At 40.6% G+C, this 27,501-nt stretch overlaps 1 protein-coding gene across 1 annotated transcript; it reads right to left on the bottom strand.

The window, feature by feature from the left end:
- Window positions 1-1,833: 1,833 nt before the first annotated feature.
- On the bottom strand, window positions 1,834-25,007 carry RRAGD (Ras related GTP binding D). The gene is made up of 7 exons (XM_061460299.1): window positions 24,717-25,007; window positions 17,527-17,822; window positions 16,916-17,115; window positions 15,823-15,937; window positions 6,425-6,567; window positions 4,605-4,753; window positions 1,834-2,749 (listed from the first exon to the last, which is right to left on the bottom strand). Exons 1-7 carry the CDS (start codon window positions 24,862-24,864, stop codon window positions 2,598-2,600), a joined length of 1,203 nt encoding a protein of 400 aa, XP_061316283.1. The 5' UTR covers window positions 24,865-25,007; the 3' UTR covers window positions 1,834-2,597.
- Between the last annotated feature and the right edge of the window lie 2,494 nt (window positions 25,008-27,501).

Here is a 27,501-nt window from a genome sequence, read left to right as displayed (position 1 = left end):
AACACATTTGAAACGTAAGTGATCTGGCATAAATTATGCTTACTCTGATAATACCCAATTAGAAATTTTGTATGTTAGCAAAAGTCACCTTCACTAAATTATGTAACATAGTCTCTGCCAAATTCTGAAGGGGACTACAAGAGCTAACTTCATTGTGTTAAGTAAGTTAATAGTCTCCAAATACAAGGGCATGCACGACTACATAGAACTCAGGCCAAATATATGCAAACTACATTCTTTAGTTAGGATTCATATCATAGCCAGTATGATGAGACACTTTATTTAAAAAATAGTAATTTAGAAAAAAAAAAAGAACTGTCTGGTTTAGCCTGGTAGGTGCTCTTTGTCTCACAGCCACCTGTACCTGAAGGAATAAAGGCAGGACAGGGATTGTGACCTGATAGTGGGACTCAATAAGAATGAAAACGTGGAGCCAGGAATTATGGCAGTCCTTCAGTGAAGTCCTGTGGACCAGAGAGCTATCAGAAGGTGGTTTTTACCCACCATTGCTGTGGTGAACTCTGAAGACTGCTTTGTGTTACTTTAACGGAGGGTTCGGTCAGAAGAGCTGTCCTCACCCAAGATGACAGGTGGTGACAGTGTGAAAGGAATTTGAACTCTGTATTTTTGAAGCATTCTGCTTTGATTACAACTGCTATCATTACGCTTCACATTGACACAAGAACTGGTACTTTCTGCTATTCTCAGCGTTTCTCACCTTCCTGAGAACCTAGAACTGCATTACTTATTGAGTGAGTCTTGGTGGAGCTGAGCTCCATCTAATGACTAGCACCTTTTTCTAAGAACTCCACATGTATTCAATAGACTAATACCAAAAGAGACTATTTGTTAAAAAAAATAAGTCATTGCGTCAGGCAGCAGTAAAGGGTTTGGAAACTACTGGTCTCCCTTTTGGCAGGTATCTGTATAGAGAGCCTTTAGCACTCACGCCAACTGGCTCTACCAGCTCCTGTATTCAGTATATTTCTACAGCTTCAAGATGTGCCAATATACAGCATACAGAAACTCTGCATTTGCATTCAGACCACAACAGAATTTAGACTTGCTTACCACAAGTTTAGCCCCTTGTTCCACAGAAACAAGCAGACACTGGGAGTCTTAACTCACTGACAAGACATGCATCATTATACCTTACCTTGGCTAAGGGAAAACTTTCAAATTCCATTCACCCGTCTTTCTCCAGAGCTATCTCAGTTACGAGCACATCAGTTATGAATGAGTGAGGTACACCTCCCCTTACCTGTTCTGGTGTATGGCAAGCTGCCTCCTGCTCAGGTCAATTCTTCCCACACCCCAGAGCTGCCACCACCACAGGACTGCGCATGCAGTTGGTTTGTGGAAGGACTGGGAGGAAAAAAAAAAGAGCTGCTCTTCTGACCAAAAACTATAATTTTGTATCATTAATTAAACAAAACCAGTGAATACAGAACTTGGAAAGCAAGTTTTACTTCTTTTTAGGTTTGAGAGTGCTCTGCTGTCCTGGCTGATCCTGTGGTAAGTCTGCCCATGTTCAATAGTAAAATATAAAGTAGTGACGTTCGCTGATTACTACAACAGGTATTGTCCAGTCCTCATTTTAATGGTCTCTTCTTGATTTCGGTCACAGACGTACCCCTGTTAGAGGGAATCAGAACCCAGCACTCACATCTTTAGGACTTCCTATCAGTACATCAGAACGTCAAGGTGGAAATACATACAGATTCTTCACTGTGCCAAATGTAGATGTGCAGGCTCTCAAAACAAACGTAGTAACGTAAATTCAGATAGAACACCCTCCTCTGAAGCCTTATAAAAATACCAGTGCAACATAGAGCCATTTTACAAAACAAATATCTTTATAGAAAGGTATTTTAGTGGTATATGCTGAGGTAAATAATAAAAACAGACCCAACAGAGGGCATGACCAGTGTTATGGAGAACTCCGGATGAAATTTGGCCAAAAGGCTATTTGTTTTATAAAAGCTAATATTTACCTACCAGTTATGATCCCTGGTAAGGCGCTTATTGCTATAATACTTCAAAATTATTCTTCAGTTTACAAATTGAAAAATATACGAAATTAGATCTGTATGAATGTTAGGTATTAGCTGTCACAAATTTTAAAAGGCATTGTACCAAGTTTTCTTAATTGTTTACTAACCAATTTGATTGTAGCAGGTAAATAAACTACAGCATACATTTTACCTGACACCATGCATCAAAATCACCATAAAAACTAAGTTTATCAAAGTCCAACTCCACAAGAAAAACATGAAAAAGTGCAAATTATGTACCCAGTATTTCTGTCACAGCTGTTTTTTCTTAATATGGCATGAAAAAGGTTTACAGCATATATTAAGAAAATTCTTACAAGTGTTCACCTCAATGCTTATATATATACAACATTTTGCTCAAAGTGCTCACTATATGAAAAAACTGATTGGATAAAAATATTAAACAGTGCTTTCTGAACGTTCAGGGAAAATTCATGTAATACATCAGTCCCGTTTGTCTTCCTCTTCACTCAGTGCAATGAGATGCAGAAGTCACATCAACTTCATGAAAACTTTCCTTGCCACATTGCCAGAAAACCTCAGTTACAGTGGCATTCTTGGCGTCCCATTGGGAGTTGGTCTTTTGTTTTTTTGCATGTGGCTTTGATGTTTTCGAGATCTCACTACTTTCATTCTCACTTCAAATACTTCTTGTATGGCTTTTCGAAAACAATGGAAATTGTAGTCTATTAATCCTACAGAGACAGAAATATTTTTCACATTAGTAAAAACATTTATACAAATCAGGTCATGAAAAAATTGCTTATGTTCTACATATAGTGAAGTAACACACTGAAGGTCATAATCAGTGACTTTTACAGGCATTTTTTTCTGTGCTAAGCAAAAGCATGTTTGATAAATATACATGATCTAGTGAGCATTACAGTTCCATACTGTCTGATATTAAATATACTTATTAGCCTTAAGAAAAACCAAACAGAAGTTCACTGGCAGATAATGAAGTTTAACTTAGAAAGACCTTTGAAGAAGTGCTCAGTATACAAGAAAAAAATTAAATCTCTCATAGAATACGATGTCATTTTGTAAATTTGCCTTCCAGAATAACTGATAAAAATAAGAAACATCTAATAATCAGGATTTTCATTTTTGACAATGGATATTTGATAGAAATATTACCAAGTAACAGCCAGCTATACTTCATCTTACATTGTAATTTAAAAATAACAGGCACGCTGTTAAGATTATATATATACATAACAAGGAGATAACGTTACCTTGTGAGTGTGCTTAATGTAATCCCACAGAAAAGCTGTAAAGCCATACTGGTAGTCACTCGGAAGACTTACTGGGTGTTACAACTGTGTAATACTGCACTACAATTTTAGAACTTTGGTATTGGGCTTATGACCTCATTCAAAGTTAACATTAAAGCTTTCTGAACTCAAATATTACTGCATTTTTCACTTCAATTTCCCTACCAGGAGACGATACATATTTTAAGTGGTTTAATTCCACCATGTTACACTTCTGTTTTTTTCCAGGAATTATTTTCCCTCTCCCCAGAGTTCAGCAAAATATTATGTGGAATATCATCTGGCACCAAAAGCTAATCTTTACAATACCCAAACTGTACTGGTAAAGAATACAGGCTACAGCACGTAGCATGTAGACACAACAACCTGGTACAGTTGTGGACAAACCCAAATGGGTGTTTATTCAACATGGTATCTTTTCTGAAATAGTGTTCTTAGTAGGTATGTTGAAGTAACACTTCTTACTCTTACAGCAGAAAATGACTGCATCTAGCAGTCATAGATAAAAAAGGTAGTACGGGTATGAAAGAGAAATTCAACCAGTTGAAGTTCTATAAAATAAAAGCTAAATAGCCTGTCACACCGTCAGCAGCCATGGTACGAGTACTGCATTCACACATCAATGCTTACTGGTGAATTAATATCACAAGATGGGGACACAGCCCAGATGATCACTCACTCTTCCATTGCTCAGTTCATGTCTCTAAGACCAGTAACTCAGAGCAAGCAGAACGATCACAAACTATGCTTTCAGTATTGACCTTGGCCAGGGTCAGAAAGATAATCAAGAAATTTTATGCACTTCAACACAAAGTATGAAAGCCACCTAGGCACCAAATATCAAAAGCCTCTTTTCAGAGATGAGAAAAGCAAGAACATATTTCTTTCTATCAGAGTTTGAATAATTTCCCCTTGGTTATGGCACACAAGCTGTCCCAAATGCGTCTGCTGGCGCCCACAGGTACAAATCAACGTTAGCCAAGAAAAACTGACACATTCTACTGTTGCAGATGGAAGCTTTACTGCAGTTGTTGTAAACTTTCATACACTTTCATATCAGAAAGTTGTCAAATACATTTGTGATTTCATCTTATCTTAATGCCAGCACAAATACTTCATGCCTTTCAACATGTTATGTAAGCTCTATCAAACTACACTTACCTTTAATATTTGGGATAAAGCTAGAGACTGTTATCAGCTAATGGCAACCATAGTTATTCATTAACTCACTAATATAAAGGAAAAGTAAAGCAATACTACAAAAGAGAAAAAATACCTTTTCTCTCAAAGCTTTCTTCTCTGACAAAACAAACAAGAGCAAGGAATTTTGTCACCTCTTTTAAATAAAGGACAGTTGTATTGTTCAGTTTTATGATTGCCATTGATTCCTTGTCATAAGGAGTTCCAGTGCCATCATCTTTTAGCCTAAAGGACAATATTCAGACAAACAAACAAGAAAAGATAAGCCACCAGATGAGCTAACAGAAATACTCCCACACTGGCTCCTTCACCAGATAATCTCAAATTTTATGAAATTTTCATTTTAACCTTTCAGGGAGACTCTTCTTCAAACTAAGTGCAATGCCAACTAAGAAGACATAAAGGTTAACTCATTTACCCTATCACACACCAAATCTTAGATTTGAGGCTAGAAATCAGATTGTTTGATTGCCAGGTGCCTGAACTGGAGCCTTATTTTACCCTCTGTTAGTTACCAGACATTTACTGCAAGGTTCTCATATCGCTGTGCTATATTATGACTTTATCTAAAACCTGTGAACCATTAAGTCTGTATTGGTAATTCTAAATCCAGTAACCTTGCCTGAGCAGTGGCAGCTGACTGATAGTTTAAGCCATCATGAGACTTTCATCATGAGATGCTGGCTTTTGCAATATCACATCCTGAAAAGAGATTTCTCCCTAACAGATGATGTGTCATGATGATAACTTTATTAGTTTCGTACCTTGTAATTTTACTCTCATTCCTGAATACACATACAGATCTTATCAAATGGGTTATCACCAACCTCCCAGAACAACTAGTATCAATAATATATTAACGTAGCAAGTTCCACAGATGCTCCAGGAACAGAGGACAAGAAATAAATTGTAGTACCATGTTGTAGGACTATAGCTAAAAACATGGCAAGGAGATTTCTGGTGATAAATGCTAAATAGTTACACAAAGACAGTGGCAAGGTAACATTCTGTTCTTGTGCAGTCACTAAAGTGACTCAAGGATCTGAACACAGTAGAATGTATAAACTTAAGAGAAAGGTATTTAACAATTTGCTGTTAAGTTCTAATGCTTACTGCACAGCTGCACTAAGATTCTTTTTTGTACTCTTGAAGAGGGCAAGAAATCCCTCAGTGGGTAAGAATGCAAGACTACTAGCACATTTTAAGCATGCTGCAGTTTAGCCTGCAAGTCTAATGTATCTTAATGCACTAAATCTTAAGGTGTCCCTGCCTTTCCTAGGAGTAGCTCCCATTACATTTGGCCAGGAGCCAAGCCATTTAAAATGTAACTTGCAAGGAGATGTACATGCTACCCCAGGAGATCTCCAATTGCTAATGTGTAAGAAAGGGAAAATGAAAAATAAAAGAAAATAATAAAAAAAAAAATAATCAAACCACAAAGGTCATGCAGGGAGAAGAAGACAAACTGAAGGAAGAGTGAAGCAGCATTCTGAGGCCAACAGAGGCCACTAGCTATTAAAGTAAATAAAATTAAATGTGGCCCCACTTTTTTTTTAAATGGGAGGCATCCTTCTGTTGCCTTTGTCCCTGGGGAACAAAAAGATAACGTTTCCTTTTTTTTTGAGTGAGTTACTTCCCACTCCTTCCTCCAAATAAAAATATCACCATAAAAAGAGGATAGTGTTCACAAAAGAGGCTGGGCAGAGGAACAGTGCTTGTTGCTGGCAAGGGATCTATTCCTCTGAGGCCTGCTGCTTCCTCCCTCTCTTCTATCCTGACAACTTACTCTGGCAAATTACACATTCTCATTATTGTTTATACTCACATCACTCTAATTTTGAAGCCATTCAAATTCTAGGTACAGAGTTTTATGAAAAACATTAGCAATTCACTTACCCATATATACAAGAAATGTCAATCACAACATCTATCATATCACAGCAGAGCTCGTAAGTTTGCATATCCACTGGAGTACTGTCCGTTGCAATATAGATCTTACTGACTACATCAAATAAAAATGCTTTTTCAATCCCAGAATTCTATTTAAGAGAAGAAGAAAGAAAAATAAAATGGAAGCCATGTTTTCAAATTAATACGAAGCTTACTGGTTCCCCTACTTGCCTGTTACACAAAAGCTATGCTGAAGAAATGCAAGTTAAACTGCAATCAAGCTCATTTTGAAAGAACTATACATACAGCACTGTCATTTGTAGCAAACCTTGATGCTCATAGACCTCCCAACAGTTTCTGCCTCTGAGCAGACGTAACACCAAGTTACACTCCTAAACTTCCCCTCTCTGGAAAACATCTGGAGAGATTACATTTATTTTCAGTGAAAAATGCAGGGGGGGGATGTAAATCTTCCAAGATCAGGCTTTGAGGGGCTTTTGATTGTAGCAATGGACATAAAAAGAGAGCTGTCATTTAAATGTATTCTAGCTGGACATGTAAGCAGGTAGAAAGAAGAAAAAGAAGAGGCTGATGGACAAAGATAGTAGTGTTTGAGAACTAATTTCTCAAGGAAATTGAGAAATTGTCTCATCAGGTTCTGTAGCTGGTTTACTGTCTGACTCCTTAAAACCTCTTTTAGAATCACAGGAGCAAGCCCAGTATTTTGATGATGCTCTTTCAGTTTTCACATAGCATTGGTGGTTAAGGCCATGTTTGTAATGCTAAAGCTTGCTAATGTGATGACAGCTATGTTCCTGCCAAGCTGATTAAGACTCTCTCCGTACTGGAGATGTATCATATGTAAGATGCCATGAGCCTCTGCTTCCTGGAAAAAAAAAAAAAAAAAGAGGAAAAATGTGTATGGCTTAACTGGGAACAGTAGACTTGCCTGCTGGTATCAAGGGATTGCACCTGGGCACCTGTCCCAGCATGAACACAAAGGGCAATTTCCCAGTACTGCTAAAGCGCAAGCTATAAAATATGCTTCAAAATCCATCTATACAGGAAGAAAAGCAACTTTCTCCCATCAAACCAAGTTTTCTCCATGTATGGGCTTTCCTTTTTAATATGGTTTGGACTGCTGCCACAGCTACCAAGAAACACACTGCAAACCCCTAACAAGTTTTAATGGCTTCAGCTTCCTTTGTAGTTACAGAACTTTGCCTTTTTTCTTCTTTCTTAAGTCAACTATTTATCACACAGTTAAGAGACTAGAGTGACCCTCTCACTTTCCAAATTTCCTGAAATAGGTAGAAATATGTCAACACTAGGTATGCTATTCAACAATGGCCAGCAGTATTTGGGGCATTTTCTTCTTAAAGAGGCTGAATTTTTCCACCATTGTACATACAGCTAAGGCTGGAAACATCCATCAATAACAACAGATTATAGAGGTGAATTTCTTGCATTTCATTATGGAAGACTCCTTGAGTGGCACATTTCAGCAACTCATTAGCAAAAATAATATTCAAAATAATGTATACACTGTGGGTATCTTAGGTACATGGGCTGAAGCACATGATGTACACTGAAAGTCTCAGAGAACTGTTTTTTTTCAGCCTGGAGAAGGCTTATTGTTATCTACAAATACCTAATATAAGGGTGCTCAGAAGATAGAGCCAAATTCTTCTCAGAGCTACAATGTTGAATGACAAGAGGCAAAAGTACAAGCTGGAATTCTGACTTGATACAAGAAAAAAAAACCAATAGCATTAGAGTGGTGAAGCACTGGGAGCACACTGACCTGAGAGTTCGTAGTTTCCAACCTTGGAGATACACAAAGCTAAACTGAACCCAGCCGTGAGCAACCTGCTCCAGCTTGCCTGACTCCGAGAAGGAACTGACCTCTGAAAGTCCCTGGCAGCCTACATGTCTCTGTGAGTCTGTGTTTTCTGAGCACTAAGAACAAAAATGTATGTATATTTATTTTGGTTATTCTGGCCATATGCAGTAGTTTTTAAATAATAATTCTGACAGCACCTCACATACTTCAAATAAGCCAAGATCCACCTGTAAATATAAGTATATAGCCATAATTCATTGCCAAAATACATATTTGAAAATACAAAACCTTTTAGACAAAGTAAGTTGGAACTCAAGCCCTGTACTGTCATTCGTGAGGACTCAATTATAAAATTGCGTATGATAGACAGATCATGATCATTTCAGCTGTACAGGTAAGATGTAAATTATTATGATGCAAGTGACAATATAATAACATTTAAGAATGAGAAGTGATTTTTCTATCTCAGAACTCCAGCTGCTACAGCCTGCCTGTATTTGCAGTGACAGTTTAAAAAGTTTTCATCTTAAGATGCTATGCCTGCTGGAAAGGGCAGACCTTGGTGTGTTAAACTATGCTCATTTTCAATTGAAACTAATACATCATGGTAGGTCAGGCTGAGAAACTTACTTCTGTTGAACTTTGTATGGTGACAGAAACCTCTGTGAAAGGGTAGGATGGACTACCAGGAATAGTGTAAAGAATACGAGAATGATTCGTGTCAAGAATTTAGGAATCATTGTTACCAATGCACCTGTGACCAGTGTACCATGTGTGGAATGTACAAAAACGACCTTGATTATAATAAATGTTGCTGTCAATGTAATGATGGGAAAGAAGAAGAAATGGGTCAGTTATTAGACGACCCTTTGGGGGTTTCCGAACGATTAGATCAGTTTTTAGGCCCTAATATTTATACATGGGAAGAGATACAGTCAATATTGGGAATATTATTTACTGCAGAAGAAAGATTTATGATTAGGCAAGCCGGAATGTGAAAATGGGAGAGATGACATCAACAGGGTCCTCCTGGAGAGCAAAAATGGCCTAAGCAGAATCCCTATTGGAATAATCAGAGTGGCCATGACAGACAAAGCATGGCAGACTGTTATAAATGCATTATTAATTGTTGTCTCTGTTACAAGTGTTGTAAGATTTTGGTCTTGTGATTTTGGTGTTGGTGACAGACTTTTATAACTGTTAATTGTTAGTTTGATACAATGTTAGTCTCTGTCTCGAGTGCTGTAACTGTGTGGAGTGTGTCTGTGGGATCCTGTGTGTGTGTGTGTGTGTGTGTGTGAATGCGAGACTGATACTAGGAAATCAGCAGAGTGGAGAGATCTTGAAAAAGAATCCTTTAGAGTGCATTTTGGGCACATTTGAAAGAACTGGGTTTCCTGGGGACTCGGTAAATGAGAAAACGTTGATAAAATATTGTAACCAATGATGGCTTTTGTATACTTTGGAAAATCAGGAAAATAGCCTAAAAATGGAACTTTAAACTATGATACATTGTTACAATTAATGTTGTTTTTGAGGGGACAAGGAAAATGGGATGAAGTAATGTATGCAGGTATGTTTTTTCACTTTAAGAAATCACCCCAAGTGACAGATGAAATGCAAGATTAATATAGCTCCGACAGATTCCTTAATTTTGGCTTTAGAAAAGGATAGGGAAAAACTGAAAGTTAAGTTGACGATGTTCAGCCTTTGATATTGGGGAAAGATGTTTAAAGTTAAAAAAAAACAGTAATTGGGAAGATAGATTAGAAAATCATGTATCACTGATACCTCCAAGAGGATCACCCTCTGCATCTGTCCTATCTGATATTGATAAGGATGAAGAGATTGCTGTCACTGGCAACAAGCGGCCCATTCACATTCAGAGTTAAGAAGGGGTTAAACCAGAAGTGCTGTTTCAGAAGTAGGCATCTGCAGCCCCTGCAGAGCAGGGTGAGCACCTGTGGGGAAAAAAAAAAAAAAAAAAAGGGGGGAAAAACAAGGAGGAAAAGTGGGGGGAGCTTGAGTAGCTCCTGTGTTTGAGCATGGGATGAGTGCTGGGGCAGGCAAACAAGTGGGAACGACTGACAAGGAACCTGGGGCTTTTACCCTAGCAGATCCACTGGTTAAATTAAAACTAGGGGCTAGAGGAAATAAAGTGGAATTGTAGTGGATACAGGAGTAACTTATTCAGCGTTAAATCAGAGGGAAAAGATCTTTCTGAAACTCTTAAAGTACAAATTGAGAAAACAAATAGGAATGCATAAAATTTTTATGCATCCTAAATTCTCCGAAATCTTTATTAGGCCAAGAAGCAACATTTAAAGAAGGCAAAATGGAATTAAGAGTTAAAAATCAGTTAATTGCAGTTTTGAGTTTATCTTTAATTCAACAAAAAAAAAGCGAACAGGAGGACCTCCCTGAAATAGAAGAAATACTTAATCCAGGTATATCTGGGAGTATGGACATCTGAAATACCAGAAACGACAGTAAGAACTCCTGAAAAAGGGTGGACACACGCGTCACAAGTAAAAGGACCCATAAAAAAATGGAAAGTTGTGACTGAACCTGGAGGCACCAAGATGACCCTCAAGAGGACTTAAAATAAGTAACTGAGGGAATTCATATTGACTCTTGTAAATATTTATGGGAAAAACAAATACAACCGACATCATTTCAACAAATAATAGGATAAGGACCAATATCAATCCATGTCCTATCTGTAAACATTGCAACCTATATATTAGGGCAAGATGTCCCAAATGCTCAAATTACATTATTACTCGTAGAGAAGACGAAGAACAATTTCTGAGGAATCAATTACAGTTCCTTGGCATTCGGTGTGAAACTACCACCTTGTTGGAACAGTTGTTGTGGGTCAAATACCTACCAGAGAGGCCAAGACCGGAGGGAATCGGTGCTGCAGCTGGAAAGGTCTGCCCAGGGCTGCAACCCCTGGGGCTGTGACCGCTGAGCACTATGATACTGACCGGACCTCTTTTGGTATTGGTTCTGATAGGAACCATACGGGAGAATGCCGTGGCTTCTAAAAGCATTCCCAACAACTGTAGTGAATGCACTACCACAACTAGACAAAGGAGAGTAACCTCTCAGACGCTGGTCTATCACACCGCATATGTATGTAAAGGAACAATAATCGACTACTATATATATAACCAAACCCAACATGGACTTTGTAAAGAAAAAAAACCAATTGAAACGATATGTTTTAATCCAAAAGAACTCCTCTATCAATATTGGGTAGAAATAAGAACAAACTCAGCAAAAGGAAGACTAACAGCAGAAAGCCAAATAATAGCTAATTTAAGTCACCCTGTATGGGTAACTTTTGATGCCTGTGACACTATTGATGATAATTTTTATTCCAACTATGGAAACTTGAATTGGAGAAGATATTATGGGGGACGTATTCAATTCCTTTTAGCATGAAATGGAAACAGGAGTCCAATATGAAATTCCCACAGTTACTAAAAATCTCTTTGTAAATCTTACTAAAAATATAACTAAAGCATTGAATGTAACCTACTGCTATGTTTGTGGGGGAACCCACTCATTGGTAATATTAAAGACTAAAGCAACTCCAATATTATCCGCAGCTCGAAAGGCAGTTATTAGATTAGAAGCCAAGCCACGAATCAGTAAGTTACATAAAAACAAATGGGGAAACTGTAAAGAATACGAGAATGATTTGTGTCAAGAACTTAGGAATCATTGTTACCAATGCACCTGTGACCAGTGTACCATGTGTGGAATGTATAAAAACGACCTTGATTATAATAAATGTTGCTGTCAATGTAATGATGGGAAAGAAGACGAAAGAAGGGAATAAGCTAGTCCCCTCTTTAATCATTTAGACTATTAAAACAATAAGGAACGCTTTTAGCTTTGTTTAGCTGCTTGAATGCTTTAAGGGGTTTAAGTAACCAAGGAGACACATCCTGTTAAATATACGGGTCTAAGATTGTGGTTAAGCTTGTGATCTTTCTGTTAATGTATTACCGAGAAGTTTCAGTATGTTTCTTTACCTGGAGAGAAGACCCCAGCAACGAGACAGAAACAAATGAAAAGGAGCCACAACGAGTTTTGGGCAAAGAACACAACAGGACTGGCTAGAACTCAAAACCAGGAACTGAAACCCTGGACCAAGAAGTATAAGAGACTGTACCCCAAAAACCCCGGTGTGCGTTGTTGGCGGAGCGGAGACTCCCCACGCAACCAGCGCTGCTTGCTTATTGCCTCTTGATATTAATCAATTGTAATAAAATAATTAAATCAGATCATGGCCAAGGCTAAATTTTTATAACAATAGTAACCACTAAATTGTACCAACATGACTGCAAAGACTTAATTTGCCAGAGTTTTTAGTACAACTAAAAAAAGCAAAGGATTTGGCAGAATGCTTGTGAGGAAATTGCTTGAGGGAAAACAGTACCAGCACAAACAGGTCATAAAAAACCAGGAAACAGTGGACAAAATATACTCTTCAAAGAGATATTACCGCATTAATGCTCAGTCAGGGAAAATGACAGTAAGAAATCAGCTGTTTCTGTTACTAGAGGAGGAGTGTTCCTTATTAGAGAAACAAAGGCCAACAGCTGCCTTATGCAATTGAATGAAATGCTGCTATTGATCTCAATGAGAGCAGGGTCAGACTAAGCACTAGTTACCTCTGACACAACCCTACAGCTTGGAAAGAAGATGGAACATGAGCTAGAAGCTCTATCAAGCACTCTGAAGTGATGTAAGAATACTCTATGGCTAATATGAACCAAGACAGTCATTGTGAAAGATCTGCAGTGAATAGATGGGATTTTATTTTGGATAGGTAAAAACCATGACGTAGCTCAAATTCAAACCGCATTTCTCAGCTACTATGGGTGTGGTAAAGTAGGCAGTTTCTATTCTTTAAATGGAATGGGTTCAATAAAACTGGTAGCATTACTCCAGTTCCTAGGTTAGGTAAATGGGCTTTTTTCCTTCTTGAAAGCAGGAAGAGTAAGCCAAAATTTGGCCCTAAAAACTCATTTTTAGAAGACTTTACAGAACATCACCAGTTACAGTTAGGAATGAAATCTGGTCAGTTATTTTAACAGGTCTTACAGCAAACAGCAGACTTCATGAATTAATTTTAATTTTAAATTCTACATTTGAGTTTACATATTATTAAATTTAAATAAACAAATCTGTACTTAATCTTATTGCTACCATGATAACGCATTGTTTGTTTTTAATACATACTTTTTAACTTTCCTCCAAGAAAAAAAAACCCAATAACCCTAAAATCAGAATCCACATTCCTGTTTCACGCAAATTGATTGAGTGGTGACAGTAGTGGTGAAGTGGTGAAGAACAGACACCCTTCTATATGAAGTGGTAAGAGTGTTAGTCAGGTGAGATTTACATGGGGTTTGAATGCCAGATCAACTACTATTTTATGATTTACAAGTAGTTACATTAAAGAAAGTAGAAACAGTATTATCACACTGATGGTTCCTCAAATGTGTAAGTGAACAAACTGTGGCACTACAAAGTTAGGCAAAAACCTGCTGTGAACTTAAGAGTGATCACAGTTCTATTTTTGTAGCCATCAGCTTTTTGTATTGCAAGCCTCCATGGCATAAATGAAAGCATATCCTCATGACACATTGCTTCAAAACCCAAACTAGAACACCAATACACGCACACCGGCTTCCTGAGGCATAGCATGACCACTGTCAAGATTTGTTGTCACAAAGTTGCTAAAGTAAAGAGGCTCTCACTAATTCTGGAGAGTGATGTTTACTCTTCCTGTGGTGGCAAATAGTCATTCTAAGTCTCCTGTCTATAGATAGAAGACACTTGTAAAAACAGACAAGACACAGTGATGCAGCTACACCTTGCTCAAGGTCATTAACAAAATGGACTTTGCTCTCTTTGGAGATAAGAAGCAGCCTGAGACTCTCCATACTGAATACTGCAGTGTACCTCTCTCACTTATTTGGACTTCTCATTCATTTGGAAGACTTGCTCTTCCTCACAAATTACATCTGCTATTCTAGATATTACTGGATCTGGATGTTCCAGAAACACAAACAACTGTCGTCAGTCATTCAGGAAGCAGGCTGTGTTTGATTCATCTTGTGGTTTGGTACAAATTCTTTGCCAGCTCCAAACACTGAGGAGACTCCATATAGAGATCTAACAAGCAGCATGAGTGAATGGAGTGACTGGCACAAGGAGGACTACCATTCAGATAGCTTTCTCTTTAAGACTGTGTAGCATATTCAATATCAAATTGCTGCAGAACTGTTGTCATCACTCTTTTCATTACCTTACTGTCCTAAGTCTGGGTTTGAGATTCAATGGTAACTGCTACACAGTCCAGCCATCTTGGTACAAACAGATTTTTGTAACAATTACGAAATAATTAGTAACATTATGAAATAGCTAATTTGTTCCTCAATAGTAAAAGAGTGAGTTTTGGACAGACTTTCCTCTAATCCTAGCTCTCCCTTTCAGCAACACATCCAACTTTTTTCTCTCTCCGCTTTCACAGCCTACGCTGAGAAACTGTGAAATCTGATTTTATCTTACAGGCTGTTGAATAATATTAAGTAAGTTCATTACATCAAAATCACAAAAAGGCACAACAAAATACCATGTTTGGAAACTGGAGCTTGAGAAATTAATACTAGATGGAAGGTGCAAAATTAGAATACTGTGAGAAAGCATACAGTTTCAGAAGCTGCTATAACCTGACTTAAGGACCACCAAAACAAGAGTTCCCCCTTTTCAAAACCTACTGTGCTCCCCTTTGCTCATGACCACATGTTCCCAACTCTTATCTTGTGCCAAAACAACAGCATGTCTGACTCCTCCATGACCTGCTTTTAATTGAACAGTGCATTAGTGTGTGTCACAGTGACTCCACGAGGGATATGGAGAGTGTCAGTACCAGTACGAAGGACAGGAAGGGATCACACATACAGGAACAGTGGAGCAAGCAGTTTACCTCCACAATGATAACAAGCCACTAGGTATACAAAGCTTCAGAGTATACTGCCCTTCAGAGTAACTACAGAAGCGGTGAAAATTGTGAAGAACTCTACCTCTAAAAATGTCAAGACAAGAGAAGAGGTAAACTTTGATACAAAGTAGAATTAATTCTAGGAAGCACTACAGACAGCTCTACATAGGAGGTCAGACTAGATAATGTTAGATAATGCTCCTTGAGGAATTTATTTATCCAAATTTTAAGTACTACTTAAATGCATGCAGCACAGACCTTTGCAACATTCAGATTAATGTATGAGCCGAAAAGTTATGACTACTAACCCACTCTGTATGATTCAGGAAATACTGTGAGTATCTCAGCAGCTCAGCAACACTGTTTTATCAGGCAGAGAGGAGAGGCTAAGCTGCAGTGGGTGCATTTCAACTAAGTTCCGATAATTCCTCTGAGAGTTCATATTGCTCATTATCTCTGAGAAGGCAGTGAACAGAGTATCATGCATGTTGGACACAGCCGGATCTACAGACAAAGTATATAACAAGTACTTACTGAAATAAAGATGTTAAGCAGGTTTTCCAGTGTTGGGAGCTGTGGAATCAGTTTCTGTACCACTTTGCTAAATGCTTCAAATATAGAATGATCATATATGCTTGTCAGATAAAAGCTGGAAAAAAACGTTACCACATTTTCCTTTTAGCCACATACTGTGAACATGATGTACCTTTCATAATATGAGTGAAATGAAATATTGTCAAACAGCAAGTGCCTACACTTCTGCAATTACACCTTGTGATCAAAAATCACATTATGATGGAAGCATAGAACTTCATCACTGTTTAAGAAAAAAGACAAACTAGACACTGCAAACTAGACCACCTTGATGTAGAACATCATGATGCAACTCCCACCTTGGTTTTCTTATGAAAATACTTTTTAAATTGCATGAGAGGAATATTAGAGGTATGTATGGTTTAATCTACTTCTTAAAAGCTGTGGACCCATTTATCAGTGCAATGATGCAGTCAAGTAGTTAAGAGCAGGAAAAAGCTAGCATGTTCATAGAGCAAGTCTCTCTTTTTAATATATTTGCACTTGGCTTTAAGTGCTAAGAAAGCCAGGACAATTTGATGTCCTCTAGTTCCACTAATCCACTAATTTTTCATTATTTGCTACAATACTCTGCTTTATCAGCAGACTTAAGGCAAAGATGCAGCACCTGTCTTCCCAAATGGCTCCAAGCATGCTGCAGCAGGTAAGGACTTGAGATTGGGAGGGGACTGTGAGGCAAAAAGGTTCAAAAGCAGCAAAAATGATGTAGGTGACGTATACACTCTACTGGCTGGAGTTCTACTGCTTGCTGCCACTGTCCAAGCAACTTATTCCAAGACAGCAGCTGCAGCAAAATGGGTAGGACTCTGGCATATCTGTCATCTGGTTTTAAGCACATCTCTCCATCTTTCTCTCCAAGACAGCATCAGAAATAAGATACTTTGTTTGGTTCAGGTCAAATGAAGTGTCTCCGATTATCCTTTTCTTTCACATACCAAAAGCTTGCAGCCGGGTACTTTAAGAGAACAGAAAATGGTAACTTGTCAAATAAGCTGCTCTCTTTTGGGATTCTCTGCACAGCAGGCTTTCTCACCTGAGGTGAATCTTCTCCAATCCAGCATCTGCAAGGTCATCATTTGCCCTTTGATGAATATCTCTTTGTGTTTCAATCTTGTGATCATCAGATAAACCATCCACTTTATGGATAAAGATTTCAAAATTGATATCTGGATTCACTTTATAGGCTCTGGTAACAGTAAGATGCAGCCGAGCTAATGCTTCCATATAATCATCCTAATGAAGAAAAAAGAAAAGCTACAACTGTAGGAAAGTTCTTAAAATATATATGTAAAATTTGACAATACTTAATTTTAGATAATGCTACAGTTCAGCAACAGCTTAATTTGTTTATTTCTTGTAAGCAGAAGCCTGAGCCTACATCCAGCATGTGCACCAATCTCATGCTGTCAGCAATCAGATATATGACCAAGAACCTGGAGGTTAAAGCAAATTAGTTAACTTTTGAACATACTGTAGAGAGATTAAAAATACCCAAGCAGCTCTCTGGGTTTTAGTGACTTTCTTTCAATGCGTGTCTGTGATATAGGTTACTTATTTGTTTGGAAAAAAAATCTAGGTTTTCCAAACCATTTGCCTACTGCTGAAAGAAGAAAACAAAAAGGTAGCTTAAAGCCCCTTTTTTACCTGAGAATCAATAACAAATATCAGTGCTCCAGTGCCTCTGAAAATCATCTCATAGTCAAACGTAGGGTCGAAGAAGTCAATTTGCCCAGGAAAATCCCATATCTGAAAGTTGACAAAGGAGCTGTTGGAAACATCTTCTCTGCAGATCTTGTTTGTGCTCTCCAAGAAGAGAGTCTCATTCGGCGACATTTTGTGAAAGACAACTTTCTGAATGGAAGACTTCCCACTTCTTCTCAATCCCATGAGGAGGATTCTCGGCTTAACTTCAGTACTGAAGGGATCATTGAAATCCAAAACTGAATAAAATCACACAAGAAGAAAAGTAATATAATATGGCAACATAATTAGCAACTGCCAGATAAAATGCATTTGACATTTATTTTTCTGATATTGTGACTTGGATATATGCAAATGTTACCATCTTTAAGCTTATGGAGAGGTTATAGGGGCATTTTAATTTGAATGATTTGCCCCTTTAGGTTATAGTATCAGAAAACCTATTTCTCACTTGTAAGACAGAGACTGGAGAAGGCCCGTTTGCTCAGTTTGTATCTGAAAAATGTGTTGTCGCACACAGACATCCTAAAATACCTGATTTTAGTCTAATTAACACTATCCCATATACATTCTTCTTTAAAAGAATATCATCTGTAACAAATACCCTTGTCAACTGACAGCTAAATCATGCTGCTGGAAGAAACAAATGTTTGTGTTAGTTACATCTGTGTCATCTTCCTAACCCTCTGTGAGGGCCTCCTTCCTCTTAAATACATAAATAAAGTAAATAAATAAACAAATAAAACCCCACATCCCAGGAGTCATAGGAAGAGGACAACTGAACAAGCACAGAGTTCCTCTCTGTTGAGACTTACAACACAGTACTGAGCTCACAAGGAGTCCTTTTCTAAGGTGCTTAGGATTTCAACTGCTGTTGAATAATTTAAGTTGTGATCTGTAAAAGTTTGTTTTCTAATAAATAAGATTACAGCATATCCTCTGTCTATTTGCAAAACAAAGGCCTGGGAACACAGTGACATCATTGTGTTACCTATGCCAGTTTGAAACTGATAGCGCTAAACCAGAGCATAGTGCCATCGAAGTTATATTATCATAAAGGTAGTTAAAAGGAGTGAACTATACTGTTGTATCTGTATAAGGACATGAATGTATCCACGCCTGTAAGCACACAAACTTCAGTTTCAGGTATCTCTAATAAAAACAGCTACAGCAGTCTAAATTGCTGCATTTAGCTGGCCTGTAACTTTGAAATGTCCTTCGGTGCTTAGCTGGAAACAGTACTGCACGTAGATGTAAGAAGTTTTCAGACACCTCTGTGATACCGTGTGTGTGGTGTCAAAGACAAGGAATGCAAAAAACATGAGTTTTCAATGAGTTGTCCATCTACAGAGTAGGGCTCACAGCACACAGTGGTCAGGTTTAAAATACTAATTAGACAAGAGGCTAAGCACACTAGCTGTCAGGCAGACCTTCACCCACTGCAGCACAGACTTTTCAAAATAATTACACTTCTTTCTTTTTCTTCTGGGATAAATGTTGAATTAGACGAAACCAACACACATCAGTTCACACACATGCTTCCTGCACATGCCCTGCATATGTTACCAACTTTACACCAAAAGTAGAAAGAGCCAAACCAAGAAACTCAGCAACAACAACCTGAACCTGTTCATTTATTACATAGCCTTATGGGCTAAAAAACATGGAAAGCTTGAAGGAATCCTTTAGGAGCATGTTCTGCACCTAGGGGTGGTGGTCACATCTGTCTTCTTGTGTTCCTCAAGCCTCACTCGCCAGTTTTAGAAACACAAGAGCAACACATACCTAACAGGAGAGCAGACAACTCAGTCTGTGCCTCCTGAGCTTCAGTTAGAGAATTAGGGCTTCTCAACTAAAGGCCTTGCAGTGTTAGCATAAAACATCCCTTGGCACCATCTACTGGCTCCTGAGTGGTTATGCCACTCAATGTGGGCCCATGTCACCACAGTGACTGACAGGAGTTAAAAACTCACTATCAGTGGGATCCTATCCATTTTAAATACATTTGAAAGGCCTTGACAGGTATTAGCACTTACTGTGCTCTTGTCAATTACCACACAGAAAACACTGCCAGGCTGGAATAGTATGCAGATGAAACTCCTTCAAGCAGAACAGCAATAGGTTTTCTACTATTCATAAGAATGTCATCGTCCTTACACAGCCATGGCCAACTTTTGCTGATCCACAGACAACAAATTTAGTAAGTAATAAACTGCTGCTCTACTCTTCCTGTCAACCTCAACAGTGATAGTACCCTCCTGTGGCTGCAAGAAATGTGGCTGCAATACTTCATACCTATAGAGGAATAGTAAGCATCTGCTCTAGGCTGACATAATAATACTTTATGTTTGGTGGGTACCATCTTGTCAATAAAGCAAAACAAAGGTAAAGGACTTGACAGTGTTTCCTCCACCCCACTCTCTTCTTCAACGCACAATTTTTCCACAGCTGCCAAATGCAGAGTCAATTTCATTAATGTACATCTACCCATACATCATGCAATTTGCATTTTGGCCATCAGAAGGGAAAATAATTTATTCAAAGCTTTATAATAACTTTATAAAGGCATGTGAAGACCAGTCTTCTGGTTGAAACTTTACTGCATGTTTCAAAAAGCTGACCTCCCTTTTGCTCTGTACACAAGAGATCTTGCGAAGTCTAATTTGCTGGAGGTTTGCACTTTTTGTCCCCTTCCTCTCCCCACCACAATAACACCAACTTCCCCCTGTATGTCTTACAACATATCCTCCAAATAACAGATATGACATGCTGTGGCTGATCTGGAGCTCAACACATAGTGGTTGGTTAGAATATACATACGTGTCCACCAGTTTGCCCACTGCTGCCACAGAGAATCTGCTCGCCTGTCCCTCTGCGAACACTTCCATTTGGGTTTCTCTTCTGAATGCCAGTTTTCATACAATTTGAGGGAACTTAATCATCTTTGAGACATCTTTCATTCAAATTTTGGTAGACAGCAGTTTTCAAAGCTCTGACCAGTAATGAAACGACTTCAAAACAGACTACTTACACAACTCCCTTTTCTTTAAAAAATAGTCTAAAACCACACATGTATCTAAAAATACATTTTAAATAACTTGGGCTTTTAACACTGTTGTTGTGTTAAATTATTCCAGGCTGTTAGATGTTTATGGACTGTAGTATTTACTAGAAGGAAAATGCTTTATATTAAAGCAATACTAAAAAAAAAACAACAGTTGCAAGTGCAAACAGTTACCGATAAGAATGAATACCAGCTTTTCTGCTAGTAAGACTGTTTATTTAGGTTCTGAAATCCTGCCAGTTCAAAGAGAGGGAAATGTAAATGAGTATCATCCAAACCTGACTAGATAGCAAGGCTGCTATAGCAGTTTCCTCTGAGAGAGAGTTAAGAGATTACCTTATATGTAAAGGACTTGGACAATGCACTGCCTGCCCACATTCCTTTGCAGAGTACATGACAACTCCTCCTTTAATTTGCCACAGAAATGCCAATAGATGGATCACTGCAACTTCCCAGACTAGGTTACTAAGTGATATCATAATATGCTTAAGAGAAACATTAAACTCTCTATAAATTCTCATTAAATTCTCTATAAGGGAAAAATAATATTCCATTGTGCGATTAAACACATTTCCTGCCTCATTCACTTTTGCAGAGTAAATGTTATAAAATGCCAGTTTCTAAGGCGTATCAACAGCCCTTCCTATTTTAAATTTTCTCAGCAGCCTTACTTGAAACTGCTGAAGAATTGCAGAATTATGAAGAACAGAAGTCATGCTGGTTAGAGGCTGCATCCTGAACTCTTCGTTAGGTAGTGGTAGGACAAGGGGTAACCGGTTCAAACTTACACTGCGGAAGTTTAGGTTAGATACAAGGAAGTTCTTTACTGTAAGGGTGGTGAGGCATTGGAATGGGTTGCCCAAGGAACTGTTGTGAATGCTCCATCCCTGGCATGGTTCAAGGCCAGCTTGGATGGAGTCTTGGGTGAAATGGTTTACTGTGAGGTGTCCATGCCCATGGCAGAGGGGGTTGGAACTAGATGATCTTAAGCTCCTTTCCAACCCTAACTATTCTATGATTCTATGAAGTACTCACAAATTAAAGCACTTTCTCCACAGAGAAGCACTTGATTCCTTACAAAATTTCTGTAATTGCAGCAGTGTCCTTGCTCAGGGAGTGCTGTTTGTGTGCCCTGCAACATGCAGAAGAACCCAGCTCTGAGGAGTTAACTGAGAACTGCACATAGGAGTCCTGACCTGTCTCACCAGGAAGCACAGTAACAATGAATATTTTAGTATCTCTTCACACTGTTAGAGATATTAATTGATAACTAAAATAGTTTTTGATGCCCATCCTGAATTCCACATCAATTGCAATTAATTGCCAAAGCAGGTGACTTATCAGTGCTTCACAGGCATGTGTGATGGGGATGCCACAGTGGAGGGTGTATTTGTAGATATCACCAGTTTTCAAACATCCAAATAAAGCACTGCAGTTCATCTGCTCAAGTGACATCAAGACAAAAGAAATTATTTTGCTCATGTTACCATCTGTAAAGTAACAAGCCTCTCTAAGTTTAGTTTTAAACTAATACAGCTAATAATGTTTTGCTCTTTAAGGTTTTTTTCTCCACTAATACAATTATGTTATTTTTAGGCTTCAACCTTTTTGTGTAAAGGAGAATTGGCAGTTCCAAACTTTCCACTCATGTATCTTTGAGCCCATTGATCTCATAGCATTTCCAGAGCTACTGTGACTGTGATAATTGCAGCACTTTGGAGTGCTGTCAAGACACATACAGTGAACATGTTCAACACTAACTGATCGCCTGAGCCAAAACTGTTAGCAGAAAAAGCTTATATACAATCAAGAAAGCTGTTCAGCTACTATGGGTTCATAAACATTGCAGAAATACCTGGCGGAAGGAAATTCTTGTGGCAAAAGAAAATTCTCAGAACCAGAAGACCTGGTTCCACTCTGCCACAAGTGCAGCACTCTGCAATATGTCTTAAAGCTACTTCCTCGAACACTCTGCAGAGGGTTTCCCCTCCTCTGAATACTTTTTAATTGCTTATATCAAAACGTGACTGGGCTTTACGTGAACTTAAGTGCTGTAAGGTCTGAATATGATACTACATGTAAAGAAAAAGAAATAAAGAAAAGTACAAGAGCCATGGGAGACAGGCTGCAGACAAGAAACCAGTATAGGATGAGAAACGACCAGTATGAAGTTTTGAAATCTTCATGCCTACAAGCACAAATTATGCTTTTATTTGTTAAGCCTGGCTTTTCCCTTCACTTTCAGCAACCATGGATTGAAGCTGTTCTCATGTTGCCCTTTCCACTGTTTCTTTGTAGAAAAGTAGAGGCTGTGGCACTGCATTTTGGACTACTTACTGTACAGAACGAGGAAGAGAGAGGACAAAAACTGGGAAAGCACCTTGCTCTGCAGCCCAGTGTTAAATACACAAAACACAGACCTAAATCCTAACACCCTCTATTAGAGATGCCCTATGGCTCTTTCTCCAGAGAATTCAGAATGAAAACCAGGGGATCTGGACTCTTAAAATAGGCCTTTGTTTTAATCCTGTATTAAAAAAAGGTCCCTGCATGGACTGTCTTTCTCCTGCTATTCAGAGTGTAAATGTTTCTGTTATGTATGACAGTCTGGTGTTACTGTGAAGAAGCAACTGAAATTTTTAGCTTAGTCTAACAAAGTTCCTATTGAAAAACATCCAAATCAATTCCTCTGAGGACAGAATATGGATTACTTCTCTACAGAAAATGCTAAGTTAGCTTAGCACAAAAGAAATATGCTAAAAATACATTCACTTTGCATGGGAATAAAGGTAATTCTTTAGCAGCGTCAAGTAAGGCTTTAATTAGTCTCAGCTACAGCTCTTACACCCTAGCATTCCCACAGCCTTTAACCATGCAGGCTTATACTCAAAGCACTGACACCCCCCCCAAACTGCATTAGTCAGGGTGATAATTCTCATAGCAGCTTGTAGGATCGGGCCATTAAGGAAAAGGGTTCTGCATGCTAATAAACAAAGTAGCCTTAAAACATGCAGCCTTTTATTATGCTTTTATAGAAAAGCAATTCTTTTTCACTCTCAGACACCGAAAGTTCTCCAAGCTCCTTTGTAAAATATGTCTCAGAAGAATGAATTCAGGCTCTGAACGAAAGCAACAGGCTCTGAGCTGACATTGCCTATTTTTACTGAATGAGGCTGCTTTCCCTGGTGAGCCTATCCTTCCTAGCATCACCATCCATGCTGACACAGATATGCAGCGCCTAACGTGGGTCCTCATATACACAGACAGACAGCAGACGTTCAGTGGAACCTGCCACTGTGGGGACTGACATTCACAGCTGCAGAGCAGCCCTGGACACGGAGCTGCGTGTTGCCACTGCCCTGTATAGCCTGACACCCAACCCCACCACCTCCCTGGCATATTCAAGTCACTTCATCAGGCCGTGGCCCCTAAGAACTAGTAACTCTCACCCCAGCCATGGAAAACACTGAAAGGAGATTACCCGCACACACATTGCCTGCACTCCTTTTGCTTCCTCTTTCCCAGCCCTTCCTGCTACCTGTCAGCCCTCACCCTGCACCTGCCTCAGAGCTCCATGCTCGCTCTGGCCCCACGGTCGCGCCCTGCGAGCACCCCGTCCCTGTCCTCGTCCTGTCCCCTCCCATGGTCACCAAGCAGCATCCCCCCTCAGCCCGGCCCCCTACCCCGCTCACCCCCGGCTCACCGCGGGTCGTCCTTCCTCCGGACGCCACGTCTCCCCCACAGCGCTCTCCCTGGCTCACCCTCCCCGTACCCCCAATTCCACGGGGAGCCTTGCCTCCTCCCTGACCCACATCCGCAGGCAGGCAGGCAGGCCCGACCCCCGGGAGCCAAACCTCACCTCCCCCTACCCGGCCGCTGACCCGCTTCACCCGCATCTCCGTGGACACGGGGCCGGCCCTGCTCCACACCTCGCCTCCCCCCCACACCCGCGCTCGTTGCCGGCCGCTGCCCCGTAGCTCCCTCTGCGGCCGGGGGCAGCCCCACGGCGGCCGCGGCGCAGCTTCCCGCCACCCCCGGTGACGGTGGGGTCGCCGTGGGTGGCACTCACACGCCTCATCGCCGCCGCTCTCCGCGTCGCCGTCCGAGAAAGACTCGGCCCCATCGGCGTAGCCCGCCAAGCCCACGATCTCCTCCTCCTCTTCCTCCTCCTCGTCCCCCTCTTCCTCCTCCTGCAGCTTCCTCGGCACCTGGCTCATGCCGGCCGCGCTCCCGGCGGGGTTTCGAGGGCCCCTATTCCTCCGGGCAGGCTCGGGGAGCGGGGGGGCCAAGGCACCGCGCTGCCGCCGCTCCCCTCCCCCGCTCGGCGGAGCGCGCGGCGCAGCCTGGCGGCGGGGCGGGAACAGAGAGCAGCGGCGTGACCCGCGTCACCTGACGCGGCCGGTCACGGGCCGGCGGCGCCTCCGCGCTCGTCTAAACCCGGTTCTTAGGCCCAGCCTTGCCGCTGGCAGGCAGAGCCCCTGGCGTTGCGGTACTTACAGGCGGGCTTCGGGGCTGCCGGGAGCCGCCGCTTCCCACCGCGGGCCTAGAAGCACCCGTGGGAGCGGCGCACACATACAACGCTGGCCCTTGCGTGCGGGGGGGGGGGCGGAAGGGTGAAGGGAGCGGCGGTCTGCAGGACGGAAGCTGCTGCTGGTGTGTTTATGACAGGTAGCCTGGCCGTCGGGGCCTCTGGGTCAGTCAAGCCGTGTGCCTCACCCTGCACGGAGCCCAAAAGCGGCTGTGGGGGCACTCCGGCATCACCCCACACGTCCTTCTGCCTTCAGTATGTGGGAGACGGTGGGACTCTGGTCAGCTCAGCTCGCAGATCCACCGTGCCCGCTTGGCGCTGCTTGTGGTCTGTCCCCTGCTCCTTCCATCCTGACCGTGTGGTCATACGGCTAGGTTCAAAATGCTAGGGCAGGCGCTAATGGTAGGTGCTAACATACCTATAATGTGGGTGAGATATTATTTCAGAAATAATGATCTGGATGAATGAGGACTAAAGAAAGCAGTGGGAGTAACCCTCTGAAGAGGATGGGATTTTGAAGACCCTAACAGACTGAGGTGCACTGGACTGCCTGCCTCAGGAATTTCCAGTGCTGCTGCTATTGTCTTGCACCAGTCTGTGCACCAGAGCATGTGCATTAGTCACTGTCTGTCATTCTGTGCTGCCCACTGTGGTGACTGGCAGATGAGTTCCTGATTCTCCAGCAACACATTTTCTTCTGTTTCTTTTTCTCTCGTACTACTTCTTCCTGTCCTGTGCTGTGCCCCCTCCCTGCATTCAGTGTAATGGTTGGACTTACGTTTGGAGTCTCCACGTGTTTCCTGCGGGTGATCATTTTCCCACCTCTACACTGTGTGGCAGTCATATTACCAGGCTTTCCAAGCTGCACTAACACACTTGAGGTAATGGACGCATGCTTTTGTTCAAGAGACGAAGGGGGAGAAATCCCTCTAGCATTCCACACAGTGACTGATTTACTAATACATGAATTGATTGAAATGCTTTTCTTAATTCTCAACAGCTTGAAAGTTTTGCTTTAACAGATTAGGAAAAGATTATGGGAAACATTTCAAAGTTAAATCCCATACAAGGAATTAGGACTTGAGTTTGGAGCAGGATTTTTTTACCACTTGTGTTTTCTGCACTGTGTCTTGGGGCAGCCCTGGGGAGGGAATTCATCTGTGGAAAACTCCTGATGGAAAGAGGAGGAGAGTTTCCAGGTCTGTAATGAAGGACCATCCATCTCACTCACCAGTTGACCACATCTGTGCAGAAAGGGCGTAAGTTTCAAGGCCAGCTATGGGGAGTGTGTCTTGCCTAGAAATGACTGTCTACATTAGCTTTCTTTTATGCTGAGAGGTATGAAACATCACCAGTGAGAGACAGAATAATTTGGAGATATTTAAATACTAAGTCAGGGTGTAGAAGCTCAGGAATGAAAGGACTGGTTACAGTGCAGCTCTTGCCACAATAGTGATATCAGTGGCCTCCTGCTTGACCGCAGCTTCGTCTTCAAAGCCATGCAAATGGTAGGCCCATTGCCAGATAGGTTTTTAGAGTAGAGCTGAAGCCCTTCTGCCAAGCCCTTGGCAATATAATCTGTCACTGACTCTACCTATATAAGCTTCAGGACTTGTTCCTCCTTTGTCATTTTGCCACCAAGTTGTTCTCTGTCCCCTCTGCAACTGGCCATTTCCTTCTTTCTTTTGCATCAGGTCATGTAATTTTGAAGCCAGTTGCATGGTACCCAGCCTTCAGTCACAGAACTTGTAATAAGGGCAGGTAGACAAGGTGGTGAGTCTTTGCATATGCAACATGTGCAGTACTAGATGTGGCTGGACTTCGTCTGTGGGAAGCTGTGGTGCACAGATGTGACATACTTTCTGTTTCAAGCACCTAGGGAATCCCCTCATGAATTTCCTTCCCAATGGTAAAAAAAAATAAATCCAGAAGAATACAAAATTAGCTGTCTGGAGTAAAAAAGGGAACTGTCCCACTGACATCCAGACAATCACAGGAGCCCATCTGCATCTCAGTTTGTAGGATCATGGCAGCGCCTCATCCTGCTTCTGTTAAAGGGGGAAAACTCACATTAAATACATTGGTGGCAGATCACTGCCAAGAAAAGTGTTTTTCTGTGATGTGTTAACATCTTGTTTCTCAGTCATAATGATCAAACATAGCCAAAGCAGTCCTGCAAAAATTTACATATCTGGAACTTATTTAACATACAGCTGAACTGTTACACAAATACTTTGACTGCATCAGAACTAGATGGTGCTGTGATACTTCAGTGTTTTGTCCATGTAGGGCATCATCCTGAGAATGCCCCTGAGCCAGAGGGGAG

The sequence above is a fragment of the Pezoporus flaviventris genome, unplaced genomic scaffold (assembly GCF_033815535.1).
Source record: "Pezoporus flaviventris isolate CSIRO_AGI_PZ_B2104156 unplaced genomic scaffold, CSIRO_AGI_Pfla_v1 ptg000031l, whole genome shotgun sequence".
NCBI classification, from domain to species: Eukaryota; Metazoa; Chordata; class Aves; order Psittaciformes; family Psittacidae; genus Pezoporus; species Pezoporus flaviventris.
The sequence above is the reverse complement of the archived record's forward strand: the minus strand, read 5'-3'. Positions and strand labels throughout refer to the sequence as shown.

What these genes read in the sequence shown, in the direction of transcription:
- RRAGD (XM_061460299.1), bottom strand. Translation starts at nt 24,864, where the DNA reads ATGAGCCAGGTGCCGAGGAAGCTGCAGGAGGAGGAAGAGGGGGACGAG. An exon ending in TTGGAGAAGATTCACCTCAG is followed by an intron (nt 15,938 to 16,915) that starts GTGAGAAAGCCT and finishes GTTTTTTTCCAG; the next exon opens with CTTTTATCTGACAAGCATAT. An exon ending in GACATTTCTTGTATATATGG is followed by an intron (nt 4,754 to 6,424) that starts GTAAGTGAATTG and finishes ATTGTCCTTTAG; the next exon opens with GCTAAAAGATGATGGCACTG.